Source organism: Gopherus flavomarginatus, chromosome 3, assembly GCF_025201925.1.
Source record: "Gopherus flavomarginatus isolate rGopFla2 chromosome 3, rGopFla2.mat.asm, whole genome shotgun sequence".
Classification (NCBI taxonomy): domain Eukaryota; kingdom Metazoa; phylum Chordata; order Testudines; family Testudinidae; genus Gopherus; species Gopherus flavomarginatus.
This window is the reverse complement of record NC_066619.1, coordinates 228148618-228163511: the sequence shown is the minus strand read 5'-3', so window position 1 is coordinate 228163511 and position 14894 is coordinate 228148618. Positions and strand designations below refer to the sequence as shown.

Here is a 14894-nt window from a genome sequence, read left to right as displayed (position 1 = left end):
ACATGTAAGGTGAGGTCGTGGCCTTGTGGGGAACAGGGGATAAGTGGGAGGGGGCAGTGGGGTGAGAAGAGGAGGTGGGGGGAATTTGGGATGTGCAGGGCTGCAGCAACCAAAGAAAGAGGCGACTTTCCCCAGCTCCAGGGCTGCAGCTTCCAGGGAGAGATGGCCCTCCTTCCCAGCCTCAACTCTGTGGCTGCTGCAGTGGAGAGGAAGAGAGAGATATCCCCCTTCCTTCCCAGCCCCAGCTCAGGGGCTGCTGCTGCGGAGGAGAGACGGCACATCCATCACATTAGAAAAGTAAGACTACTGATATTAAAATATCAGTTGTGTGCTTTTATTTGTAGAACAAAAAGTGTTAATTATTAAGGTGTTTTTTTTATATAACGTTTTTATCCAAAGTGCTTTCAGTAGTTAGTTAACAGTACAAACAACATTTGGAGAGATCGTTAAGTGGTCGCTGAGACCCTCCAATTTTCAAGTAGTCCATGTAAAAAAAGTTTGAAAACCACTGCTGTAGAACACTAATATTTTTATGAAGGTCCTTACATTTCTATCCCTGTGTTTCTAATCCCAATTCTCCTATAAATTTCTTAAATTTATCTAGGTAATTAAGTTTTCAATCTAAAATTCAGATTCTGAATGGTTAAAGGAATATATATTGTCTCAGTTACCAACTTTAAGCTAATTATTTTATAAATATTAATGCCATAGGTTTACATAATATTTTACTATGTAAAACTATTTTTATTTTAAAATAAGATATGATCGCCACTACAAGAAGCTTACGTGAAAAAATTAGGTCTAATACATAATCATACCCAAGTTTCTTTACGAGTTTCAGACACATTTTCCACAAAAATAACATGAGTAGCTGTTAAATACAGAGTCCCCAGTGCAGCTTTCCTGGAAGATATACGATCAATGAAGCGGACATTTTCCACCTAAACAAAGAGATGACATATAAAGAAAGAAAGTTAGATTAAGACGTGAAAGTCTGATTTTACTGTAGAGCAATTCCATTACCTATATTTGTACCCATGACAACAAAGTGAATCAAATATAGTTTTATATGTTAAGAAATACAGCACATTTTACCATGGAAACAAAGAACACTAACTGAATTATAGAGGTTGTTCCATTTATCAAATTCATTTTAATTGTTTATAAGACGGAAAATATTTTGTAGAAAATGAGTGAAATATACAAATATTACATTATATCTTGTACTGAGATCCTGCCTAATGATTTCACTCAAGGAAATAATCTTTTTATACCATTGTATTTATTTTCTTTAAAAAAGGCAAAAAGTACATCTGGGCTCATATTCTGCCATCAATGCATGCAGCTCCCATTGACCTCAGTGGAAGTCATATGTGCATTCCACGTCCTGTCTTCAGTAATACACATGCAACCCTGTTCAATTGACAGGAGGAGTGACTTTAAACTGGAATTTCGGGCAACTGAAATTAGGGATGTGAACGTGACCCTAAAGATCTTGTTTTGCTTTGCTATGGTGTGGCAGCAGAGAATACAGTTTGTTCCCCATCAAAATCCCACCAGGTAACCACAGCACTACTGTTCTTAGACTAGTACAGAATGATTACAAGGGGAATAATATTGAAAACAAGCAAACTCAACATTAGCATAGCCAAAATGCATTTAAATCATGAGGGAAGCTAGCCTCAGCATGGAAAAACTAGTTTAAACACAGAAAAGCACAGTTTAAACCAGTTTGTAACCAGAAAACGTTAAGATAAATACACTTCACAATTCAAAAGTATGACAAGATGTTCCCCAAGACCTCCAAAACCAAGTTCATTTGATGCTGTACAAAATGACTGTTTATACATTGGGTGGGGTGACAGGAATTTTGGTATTAATAAAATAATAAACCCTATGATAATGAATAAGCTGTTAAAGAACATATTACGAGTGCATGACATTATCAGTGACCTTTAGCAGACAGCACTCTTAGGCACTGTGAGAATTTTAAGGAACATCAAAGAAGACTGAGTCCATTTGACCACCTAAAATGTAGGAATTCTATGGGTTTAACAAAACTCCTGACTACTAAAACCTATGGAATCAGTTCATGATCAGGATTCTCACCAGATTTGCCTGTTACTTTGGGGTATGCTCATTTATTAGGGTTACTCTTCTGCGGGTGGGGGTGTCTGTAATTCTATCAATGTACTGCTTGTGTCACTTTTGTTCTCATACGGAGCTCTAATTCTCCCTGCTGCAAGTTCCCTCCCAATGGGGCTATCCTGCAGGACCTTGGTTCCCCAGGGCTGGGTTCTTCCAGCCCCAGAATCAGAGGAACACACATATTAACAGAGTGTGTCTGACAGGACCAGGTTAATCAGCACTCCCAAGCTGACCCCTTATATGCCACTAGACTCAGCAGACTGGGTCAAGCAGCATCTCCAAGCTGTCACCCTCATGTGTCCCTGGTTCAGCACATTCCTATCCCCACTTTCACATTACAATTGTTCTGATAGTAACCCACTTGATGAGCAAACCTCACAGGATTTTTGGGCACTGCAGGGATCTTTTAGCTTAGGCAGAGGCATCAACGTTCCCTGACACCGGTGAGTGCTCATGACCCTCCTACCCCTGGCCCCGACCCAATTCTGCCCCCTCCCTGCCGCTGTTGGACCCCTCCCCAAATCCCCGCCCTGGCCCCACCTCTTCCTTGAGCACACCGCATTCCTCCTCCTCCTCCCTCCCACCGCTTGCCGCGCAAAAAAGCTGGGGCGGAGGTGGAGGTGAGGTGGGAGGGCGAGTCGGGGAGCTGCTGGTGGAGCAGTCCTGGAGCACCCACGTAGTCAGCACCTACGAGCTTAGGTATGAGGAGTGTTGCTGCAGAGCAAATAAGGAAACCAAAAAACACCCACGAGGGTGAGGGGGAGAGAAGCAAACAGCTTAACCATGAAAGTTATTTATTGCCAGGTAATAACCATAGGGGGCGAAACAAACAAGATATTATAATATTAGTCAGGAGAAGATGAAGACCCAATGGAACTGATGCAGATTTTGGATCCAGGCATCAGAATACTTGATCATGGATAGGGGTTTTTATAGAGAAACAATGGTTTATGTGTAAATTGATGGCTCAGGGGAGTATACCAAAGTTGTTTTGTTCAAGCTAGACAATGGGAACTGATCATTCCTGGCTATGGGTGGTGTTCTTTCCCTGTGGCGATCGGGGGAGGTCCTGGACAATTGGAAAAAGGCAAATATAAGTGCCCATCTTTTAAAAAGGGAAGAAGGAGAACCTAGGAAACTACAGATCGATCAGCCTCACCTCAGTCCCTGCAAAAAATAATAGGGAAGGTCCACAAGAAATCCCATTTTGAAGCTCATGGAGGAGAGGAAGGTGATCAGGAACAGTCAACATGGATTCACCAAGAGCAAATCATCCCTGACCAACCTGATTGCCTTCTATGATAAGATAACTGGCTCTGTGGATATGGGGAAAGTAGTGGACATGATATATCTTGACTTTAGCAAAGCCTCTGATATGGTCTTCCACAGTATTCTTGCCAGCAAGTTAAAGAAGTATGGATTGGATTAATGGACTATAAGGTGGATAGAAAGCTGGCATAATTGTTGGGCTCAGATAGTGATCAATGGCTTAATGTCTAGTCGCCAACCGGTATCAAGCAGAGTGCCCCAGGGACTGGTCCTGGGGCCAGTTTTGTTCAACATCTTTATTAATGATCTGGATGATGGGATGGATTGCACCCCTCAGCAAGTTTTATATATTTATATATGGAGATATACCTATCTCATATTGTTAGAAGGGACCCAAAAGGGTCATGGAGCTGGAAAGGACCCTAAAAGGTCATTGAGTCCAGCCCCCTGCCTTCACTAGCAGGACCAAATACTGATTTTTGCCCCAGATTCCTAAGTAGTCCCCTCAAGGATTGAACTCACAACCCTGGGTTTAGCAGGCCAATGCTCAAACCACTGAGCTATCTCTTCACCCACTAAGCTGAGAGGAGAGGTAGATATACTGGAAGGTAAGAATATGGTCCAGCATGACCTAGACAAATTGGAGGATTGGGCCAAAAGAAATCTGATGAGGTTCAACAAGGCAAGTGCAGAGTCCTGCAGTTAGGATGGAAGAATCCCATGCACTGCTACAAGCTGGGGACCAACTGGCTAAGCAGCAGTTCTGCAGAAAAGGACCTGGGGATTACTGTGAACAAGAAGCTGGATATGAGTCAGCAGTGTGCCCTTGTTGCCAAGAAGGCTAACAGCATATTGGACTATACTAGTAGAAGCATTGCCAGCAAATCAAGGGAAGTGATTATTTCCCTCTGTTCGGCACTGGGGAGGCCACATCTGGAGGATTGCATCCAGTTTTGGGCTCCCCACTACAGAAAGGATGTGGACAAATTGGAGAGAGTCCAGCAGAGGGCAACGAAAATTAACAGGGGGCTGGGGCATATGGCTGAGGGAACTGGGCTTGTTTAGTCTGCAGAAGAGAAAAGTGAGGGAGGATTTAATAGCAGCCTTCAATTACCTGAAGGAAGATTCCATAAAGTATGGAACTAGGCTGTTCAGTGGTGGCAGATAACAGAACAAGGAGCAATGGTCTCAAATTGTAGTGAAGGCGGTCTAGGTTGGATATTAGGAAGAACTATATTAGGAAAAACTAGGAGGAAGCACTGGAATGGGTTACCTAGGGAGGTAGTGGAATCCGGGGGTGGTATTGATAAAAAGAGGCCGCCACTACCAGCACATACCCAGCTGCCACAGCAACGCTTTAATGTCGCTGCTCCTTTTCCGCTCCCTGTTGGTGGCCCTGCCCCTTCCACCTGAGGCCCCACTCCTTCTGGGGGCCAAAGCCAGCTCCCATACCAGTAAGTCTTCAGCTTTACTTTCACCCCGGTGGACAGGGCTGGTGCAACCATTTAGGCGACCTAGGCAGTCGCCTAGGCCACTAGGATTTGGGGGGCGGCATTTTCCTCAGCAGCAAACGCGGTGGCTGGATTTTCGGCCTCCCCAGTACCCGCCGGCATTTAGGTGGAGGGAAGTGGGACAGGGGAGCGCAGGGAGAGTCGCCTGCAGCAAGTGGGGGGGAGGGGCAGCACACATGGGAACTCCCCACCCCAGCTCACCCGTGCCCTGCCTCCTCCCCGAGCACGCCGTGGCTGCTTCACTTCTCCCTCCTCCCAGGCTTGCGGTGCCAATCAGCTTAGGTGCCGCAAGCCTGGGAGGCGAGAGAAGTGAAGTAGCAATGGCATGCTCAGGGTGGAGGCAGAGCAGGGGTGAGCTGGGGCGGGGGGTGGGGAGCTGCCGCAGGGGGAGCACCTTGGGGGGCTGATGCAGGGGGGGCCTCAGGGCAGAGGGGGGAGCTGCCATGGGGGAAGCACCTCAGGGCAGGGGCTCGGGGATGGGGGAGGGCGCAAGGTGGAAGTTTCACCTAGGGCGCGAAACAACCTTGCACCAGCCCTGCCGGTGGAATCTCCATCCGTAGAGGTTTTTAAGGCCTGGCTTGACAAAGCCCTGGCTGGGATAATGTAGTTGGTGTTGGTCTGCTCTGAGCATGGGGTTGGACTAGATGACCTCCTGAGGTCTCTTCCAACCCTAATCTTCTATGATTCCTTGGAGGGAGCTCACAATGCAATTAAGAAGCTTCACTATTTTGGATATCAATAAAGGATTTATTGATAGAATTGGTCTGATAACTACTGAGCTGGGTGTGTGCAGGAGTGAGTTCATTAATATCTGGAGCAGATCATGCAGTGCTTCCCTGCTTTTCTGGTCCCAGAGTTTGTGAGGTTCTTGCCTTGGAATCTGTTCTCCATTCTGTATGCTAATAGAGATGCCTCCTTGTCCCATCTTTGATGCAAATGAGGCTAGGGGAGTTTCCTTAATTCTGTCACCCTTATCTCCCACTGCCTTTTCGCTGCTTTTTGTAAGTCTTTCTTCTGACTGGTTTTGGCTCAAGCAGACACAGGGGGCGGGGGAGAGGTCTTTCATGAGTCAGATAGAATGGGTACTGTGCCCTGGTTCCCCAAGAACATAGAGTTCCTAGGTAACATAATTTATTGATGACTCATGAAAATAATTTTAGATAGTAGCTTTTTCCTTTGTATAATTAAAGATCTTGTATGTTGTGAAAGGTATTTATTTAAAACAAAGGAACCATCTCCATAGTGTAATACTGAAGGATAATAATAATAAATAGACCTTACATGCTTAAGGAGCTCGTTGCTTGAGCTCTGTTCTGGAGCTATTACTTGGTATTAATCATCCTACAAAGCATACCTTTCCTAGTGTATTCATGCACAACTCTGTACAGTATCAGTAACAGAAATATTTCTTTCCTTCAGCAGTGTCTAATCCTATTTAAGCAGCAAAGAGTCCTGTGGCACCTTATAGACTAACAGACGTTTTGGAGCATGAGCTTTCGTGGGTGAATACCCACTTCGTCAGATGCATGTAGTGGAAATTTCCAGGGGCAGGTATATATATGCAGGCAAGCTAGAGATAATGAGGTAGTTCAATCAGGGAGGATGAGGCCCTGTTCTAGCAGTTGAGGTGTGAAAACCAAGGGAGGAGAAACTGGTTTTGTAATTGGCAAGCCATTCACAGTCTTTGTTTAATCCTGAGCTGATGGTGTCAAATCTGCAGATGAACTGAAGCTGGACCAATCTACACGGGAGGTCCACTTCCTAGGCACCACGGTGCAAATAAGTGATGGTCACATTACCACCCTATACCGAAAACCTACCGACCGCTATGCCTACCTTCATGCCTCCAGCTTCCATCCCGGACACATCACACGATCCATTGTCTACAGCCAAGCACTGAGGTACAACCGCATCTGCTCTAACCCCTCAGACAGAGACCAACACCTACAAAATCTCCATCAAGCATTCTCAAAACTACAATACCCGCATGAGGAAATAAGGAAACAGATCAACAGAGCCAGACATGTACCTAGAAGCCTCCTACTGCAAGACAAACCCAAGAAAGAAACCAACAGGACTCCACTGGCCATCACATGCAGTCCCCAGCTAAAACCCCTCCAATGCATCATCAGGGACCTACAACCCATCCTGGACAATGATCCCACACTTTCACAGGCCTTGGGTGGCAGGCCAGTCCTCGCCCACAGGCAACCTGCCAACCTGAAACACATTCTCACCAGTAACTGCACACCACACCATAGTAACTCTAATTCAGGAACCAATCCATGCAACAAACCTCGATGCCAACTCTGCCCACATATCTACACCAGCGACACCATCACAGGACCTAACCAGATCAGCCACACCATCACCGGTTCATTCACCTGCACATCCACCAATGTAATATATGCCATCATATGCCAGCAATGCCCCTCTGCTATGTACATCGGCCAAACTGGACAGTCCCTACGGAAAAGGATAAACGGACACAAATCAGATATTAGGAATGGCAATATACAAAAACCTGTAGGAGAACACTTCAACCTCCCTGGCCACACTATAGCAGACCTTAAGGTGGCCATCCTGCAGCAAAAAAACTTCAGGACCAGACTTCAAAGAGAAACTGCTGAGCTTCAGTTCATCTGCAAATTTGACACCATCAGCTCAGGATTAAACAAAGACTGTGAATGGCTTGCCAATTACAAAACCAGTTTCTCCTCCCTTGGTTTTCACACCTCAACTGCTAGAACAGGGCCTCATCCTCCCTGATTGAACTACCTCATCTCTAGCTTGCCTGCATATATATACCTGCCCCTGGAAATTTCCACTACATGCATCTGACGAAGTGGGTATTCACCCACGAAAGCTCATGCTCCAAAACGTCTGTTAGTCTATAAGGTGCCACAGGACTCTTTGCTGCTTTTACAGATCCAGACTAACACGGCTACCCCTCTGATACTAATCCTATTTACATGCTTGCTTTGATTCTTCACTCACTTTCCACTCCTTGCATGCCAGCACTGACATGGGCAAGATTTAGGGCCAAAACCACAGCAGTCATCCCACTGAAATCAATGGGACTATTTGTGTGTCTTAGGATATATCTACATGGCAAAAAAACAAACAAATGCAGCCCAGGAAGGAAGGTGGGTTTCAGAGCCTGAGCTCAGACATCAACATGGCTATTTTTGGCATCATGGCATGAGCCTGAATCTTTAAACCCAGGTTCTGAGATTCACTGCAGTGGGTATTCTCCATGTAGACATGCCCTTAGATTAGCTGGATTTGACCTTATTTGTTTTCTTGCATACCCCCATGTAAACACTATGGAGCTACAGATGCAAACTTCAGGTGAATTGCTAGGAATCAAAACAGAATAATGTCATCACCCGAGAATCACATGCACGTATTATGCAGATTGAATGCATTGTTCCACTTTATAAAATATGAAAGAGAAATCAGTGATTTTACACAGAAGCCCTCAAAACCACGCTTTGCCAGTTTGGTAGAAAAATTCTAAATCATAAAACCAAGTATGCTCCCATAAGGACAGTTACAATCTGTTTTAAACAAAAATAAAACTGCTAGAAAGCCTGGATGAAGTCTTTTCCCAGGACCATCTACTTCAGAGGTCACATACTGGGAAAAGGAGGAATGGAAGAAACACAGCACAACCCCAGTAAACATTTAGTATCAAGTAAAAGAAGAGATCCCATGAAAAAAATAGAATGTCATACAAAACAGTGATTGAGACAAAGTATTTTTAAGGTGCCATTCTAAAAAGAGCCATGTGATGGGGTGGGTGTACCCCATCCAGTGCAGGGTGAATGCACCCTATGGACTGCCCTTGGCCTCTGAAGCTCGATTCCCTAGACCTAGGTTGGCAGCTGTGAAGATTTTATTTGAAAGACTCACCTGCATTTCTCCTGTCTACATCATCATTTCTCAAACTTTATGCAAGAGAAGTGGATTTCACCCTGTAAGACCTAGCATCCAGAATCAATAGAGTCACCCTGGCTCTCAGGTTGTAAGGCCTCATGGCCAGAGTCAATAGGGTTGCCCCTTCTCTCAGAGCTGAGTGGCCTAACAACCAATTGGGGAAGTGCGCCACCACCACCTAGGGATGGGTGATAGCCAGGGTACGGGGACCTAGGCCCTCACTGCTCCACCAGGTCCCAGCCCAGAGCCCAGCAAGGATCTCTGCCACTGAGTTAGCAGGGATCCAGACTGAAACATGCTCATTGCTACCTACCACAGGGCTACTTCCTATCTTGTCCCTTGTAGTTGAGCAGCGGGCATCTCTGGGGTTTCCAGTCCAGTGCAGATGGCTACCAGCGACCCCAGGTTCTCGTAGACCTCTGCCACTGTCTGGGTCTCCACCTATGCTTTAACATCCCTAGCTCCTGCTGTCAGAGTCTCTAGTACTTCCCAGGCTGGAGCCTACAGTGATCATCCTTCTTCCTCAGCTGTCAACCCTGACTGAGCTGATCTGCTCCCTTTTATACTATAGGTACACTTGGAGCATGCCCAGTAGGATCCAGGGCTATGTGGCTTCCTCAGCCCACAATACTGAGTTAACCCTTAACTGTCCAGAGAGGAGTGAGTGCACACCATTACAAGCCAACAAATAAACCACAAAGAAAAAAAATAGGCTTGTCCAAACAAAAGCAGGTACCTAAGGTACAGTCTGGCAAATTGGAAATGTACTCTAAGACATGACAATGCGAAAACCTATATATGTTTATTAAATATATACCCACACAAAAAATAAGATATAAACTAATGAGAAGAGTATCAGAGGAGTAGCCATGTTAGTCTGGATCTGTAAAAGCAGCAAAGAGTCCTGTGGCACCTCATAGACTAACAGACGTATTGGAGCATGAGCTTTCATGGGTGAATACCCACTTCGTCAGACACAAGTGGGTATTCACCCAAGAAAGCTCACACTCCAATACATCTGTTAGTCTATAATGTGCCACAGGACTCTTTGCTGCTTTTAATGGGAAGAGTTGCAAATAGGCCACTGTGGTAAGATATGCCTCATTAAAATGAACATACTGTCCAAAATATTATAAACTCTCAGTATCCTACATGGGAGCACACCCAAATCATCAGGCTTTTCAGAGTGAATGGGTGTGGATCGGAACAAACTAGAATTATTTCTTGTCAAGCTACTTAAACAAAAAAAAAAGGGAATGTTTGAGAGAAGTGGGGGACTAGTGTCTTTAATCAGTGTTTACTCAGTACTTACAATCAGTGATTTCAATAAGAGTTAATTGAGTGAAGAAAGTTACAGTTAGGGAGTACCTCAGGATTTGGCTCAGTAAAAATTGCCATGATTCACTGATTAGTCTTGGTGAGTTCTTAGATGAACTCTTAGTCTATGTCAAGCTCTGGTTACACTGACAGAAAGCTAAACCACTTCTGAAAACAGATTTACTAATAAACTAGCCCTCTGGGAACTATTTTTGTTCATCTAGCACTATTTCCAGAGGCAATTTGAACTGTGCTAAATCAGGGTCATGCTGAACTCTACACTCTTACACAGGACTCAAACACAGTGCTGGAACAACACTACTGTAATTCTGTTATGTGGATGCAAACTACACTATCCAGTTTTAAACCCTCACAGTTTGAAACTGGTAGCATGGATAGAGCTTTATGGTTACCACCTCTTTAAGGAAATATTGCACATTTGCATTGTTTGAACTTGTTCCTATAATCCCCTTTCCAATTCATATGCTTGTCTGGAATTCAGAACTGCATATCAGCACATTCTCTGACAGGGCTCCCTTTATTATTCTCTATTAATTGTAGGACTGTGATGAGTTTGGGCTGGAATAGCAGTTGTGGGGTGGTCAGGCATTTGTGCTGAAGCTCTATTCCCTAGCCCCAAGCTGGTGGCTGTGTGGGTTTTATCCAAAAGACTCTCCTGCCTACGTTACCATTTTTCAAACTTTATGCAAGAGAAGTGGCTTTCACCCTTAGACAGAAAGATGCAGCAGCAAGTTTTGGTTTCATTAAGTTGATCAAAGGAGTCAGAACACATGGTCTCTTCCTTTCGACACATCTCATCCAGAAGAGAAAGCCAAGCCAAACAGTATCTTGTAAATGGTGTAGGAGAGAAGAGAGTATGGTAGTGTACCCAGTAGGGGAGCATACAGTATCTCAGTGTTACATAAGATGTACAATTGAGGTTTCCTATATAAAAATCTGCAGCATGTTCGAAATTAATAATTTAGGGCAAAATAAAAAATGAATTTAATATCAAATTCACTACTGAAGGGAAACTAATAATTACTTGATTTATTTTCCTATTTAATTTACCTAAAACCATTCAATTTTTTCATGTGAAGATGCCACATAATTTATATTCTGCTCCACTGGAGTGCCACAGAATCTGGGAGTTTTGGTCAAGCTGTCTACGGAACTTGCAGGGGCCTTGCCCAACATAAGCCACACATGATGGAGGCTAGATCTGAAATGGTCAGTAATAGACAAAAGATAGCTAAGCCAACCTGTGAAATATGGTGAAGAGCTAGGTGTGCTCACAAGGAAAAGAGAAGAGAGAGGGAGAGAGAACGGAGCCTGTCTTCAGAGTCATGCCAGCCTCTGCACCTAAATACAACTTCAGTCACTTATCAAACAGTGTTCCCCATAAATTTATTTTTGTTTGAGGACCCTGGATTTTGTAGGCTTTAAGGAGAATGTGGAACTTGAACAAAAGACACTCCAGGGACTTTTTTTGACTATTACAACCCCTTACATGGGTATAAATAAAGTTTACCAGAAATACTGTTTGCAATACAACACAGATGAGAGAAAAGAAGGCAAAAATAGAAGTTAATGGGAAAGCAAAATAAGAACAGATGTTGGCACTTTTTATTCAGAGAATAAACATGACAAATGACCTCTGGATAAGGCTGTTGGGAGGTCATTCAAGAAAAAGATGTCATATTAGGAAAAACGTGGGCCAAATCCTTATTCAGGAACTACTCCCATTAACTTCAATGAGACTTTTATCTAAGTAAGGACTCCAAAGGCGTGACTCTACAAGATTTTTTTTTTAAGTTAGCATGCCAGGAGGCTCCTAAAAATATCCCTAAAACTATTAGTGTACCCTAATATGTTTTCACATTTGATACAGATATTTTTGGATAAGTACTGACAGCAGGATTTGTATTTAAATGCTTCTTTAGTCTGGTGCCTAACTAAATATTACAGATGGCAGAATGAAAGCACTTCCAACCATGAGACAACTTGTTTTAATATGAATAGAGCAGGGGTTTGTTACTGTGTCACCATAATATCGGGCCAATGGCTTTAGTTTTACTTTTCATGTCCTTTATAACATCATACAGAACATTTTCAAATAAAATAACCTGAGATAGATTTTTATTTCAAGTATAGCGCTGTGAAAGCTGCCCCGAAGCTTTGAGAAGCATTGTGCCTCAGAAATACCTCTCAGTCACCATTGCTCTCCTGCTTTCTCCTTGCCCCTGGGCGCAGTAAATGTCTGCATACGGCAGTGACATTTGCCTACCTGTTTCAGTGCCATAGGCTAACAGTCTCACCTCAGAAATGTCAAATACAATGAAAGTTAAAATTACAGCAGGCAAAGCCACCTCAATGGACCCCACTCTCTCACAAACCAATTTGCGCGAGTTTTTCCAGTTTGTTAACTAAACCTTAACTACAGGGACCTACTATCACGGACTCCACAGCAGCTGCCGCGGTCTGTAGCCATGAGAGCAACAGGCATCAAAATAAAGTACCACAGCTAACTGCCAAACAGAAAAAATATATACCTACAACAGACCACCACCAAAGACCCCTTTAAAGCTCCCTTCATTTTTTTAACATCATTAAAGAAAGTAAGACAACCTCAAAGCCGTGACTGAGTTAATAAAATCTGAAGATGTTACATGTCAGGTATTGAGAGTTCTGGTAGCTAATGGCAACCAGAAAATGTCCTGGCTAAGGCCAAAACTTGAGGACCTGACTTAGTTTTTACTAAGGTAAAATTCCATAGTCTTCAGTGGAGTTTGCCTAAATATGGTCTAAATAAAAACTGAGTTTAGGCCCACAGCATTTGTCCTTAATTGTAAAAAAATAGAGCTTATTATTGTGGCTCATCAGGAGTTAGCAAAATAAAATGACAATATGGGAGGATCTCAATCACCAGACCTCGTGGAAGGTCTGAAGCCATGACTGAGAGACTGAATTCTGAAAGCTCCTCTACAAAGGACATGTCTATCTGTCTAGGTTCTTCTATGCCCTGCTCCCCAACACCATAGCATCAGAGCAACTCGCTTGAGTAAAAATGACAACAGTGATATCTCAATCCCCCTTCCCAATGGGGATTTTATCATAAGAAAGCCTTGATGAAGATGCGGTTTTTGAAAGCCTGGGTCTGACTCAGGAAGGGGAGCAGCAGAAAGCCATACAAAAAGCAAAGATTAATGATTATCCAGACTATTTAGAACACATGCTGCATAAGTGTCAATGGAGGAAGAAATATGGAAACCTGGAGCCACTGGGGCTGAACAGCCAGTTGGGGGCCACACGCGGCTTCCCCTACTCACCCATATAGTCTCACTGGCTTCAGCAGAATTACATGTGAGAGTACGGCAAGCAGGAATTGTCTTTTAGGATCCAGCCCTCCTTCATGTGAAATCAATGGCAAAACTCCCAATTGTCTTCAATATTGCCAGCACGCAGCTCCAGTAATTAAAGTTACAGGAAACAGCTTGTACAGCCAAGAGGCTGAGACTAGCAGTAAAAATGGAGCACAGCTGGTACAATTTGAGTCCAAGAGGAATACCTGAGTTTTGACTCCAACCATTTATATACTTATGCATAACCATCCCTTACTGTCAATCTCCAAGGGCAGCCACACTTCTTTGCTGTCACACACCTGGAATGGCAATGCGTACAAGGGGGAAGTTAGCTGTCTCTAGGGCTCAAACCCGCAGGCAGTATAGAGCAGCAAACAGTTCAGGGGCTCAGGCCCTTAAGCAGGGCAGGGGTGGAGCACCCAGAAAACAGGCAGTGCTTCTCAAAGCCGGTCCGCCGCTTTTTCAGGGAAAGCCCCTGGCGGTCCGGGCCAGTTTGTTTACCTGCCACGTCCACAGGTTCAGCCAATCGCAGCTCCCATTGGCCGCGGTTTGCTGCTCCAGGCCAATGGGGGTTGCGGGAAGGGGTGCGGGCCAAGGGATGTGCTGGCCGCGGCTTCCCACCACCCCCATTGGCCTGGAGCATGAACCGCAGCCAGTGGGAGCCGCGATCGTCTGAACCTGCAGACACAGCAGGTAAACAAACCAGACCAGACTACCGGGCGCTTTCCTTGAACAAGCTGTGGACTGGCTTTGAGAAGCACTGGTCTAGGGCACTCACCCAAGGGGCCCCATGGAGCCCAGGCCTCCTGAGCTAAGGAGAAGGAGTACTGCCCCTCCAGAGGTGGGAACACAGGCCCACCCACTCCACCACATCCCAGCCCAGGATCCTAACAGTGGCAGAGTGGTCTGCTGCTGGGTCAGCACGGAATCCACCTGCAACATGCGGACCATGTCTTCAGTAGCACCACAGCCAGACAGTAGTCTGGTTCCCTTGGGCTGCTTCCTACACTCCCCCTCAGATGTACCTTCATCCAAGGGTCATCCTCCATCTCTCCAGGGTAAACTGCAAGCAGCAGAAGTCTTCTGTGGGATCCTGCATCAGCAGTGGGGAGAACACATCAATCTCCTTTGACAGCTGCTTCCCACCTGAGCTACAGGGCCCACCTTTTAGACTTCCTGTTCCTGGCCCGCCCCTCTGCTTACGGCATGGAGAGCGTGGCCTTCCTGACTCTGCTCACCAACGAGTATCTGGCTGTCCCTCACTGTCAATCTCCAAGGGCGGCCACGCCTCTTTGCTACACTTTGCATCGATCTTGAAAAAAAAAAGCTAATGAAATGTAGAACAGTG

The 14894-nt window shown here is 44.9% G+C and overlaps 1 protein-coding gene across 1 annotated transcript in view; it reads right to left on the bottom strand.

Moving 5' to 3' along the window:
• MTMR7 (myotubularin related protein 7) overlaps positions 1 to 14894 on the bottom strand; it is a 74782-nt gene that overhangs the window by 46529 nt on the left and 13359 nt on the right. Inside the window, exon 2 of the mRNA XM_050947607.1 lies at positions 819 to 941. Coding sequence (XP_050803564.1) covers positions 819 to 941 — 123 coding nt within the window. The remainder of the gene's footprint in view (positions 1 to 818; positions 942 to 14894) is intronic.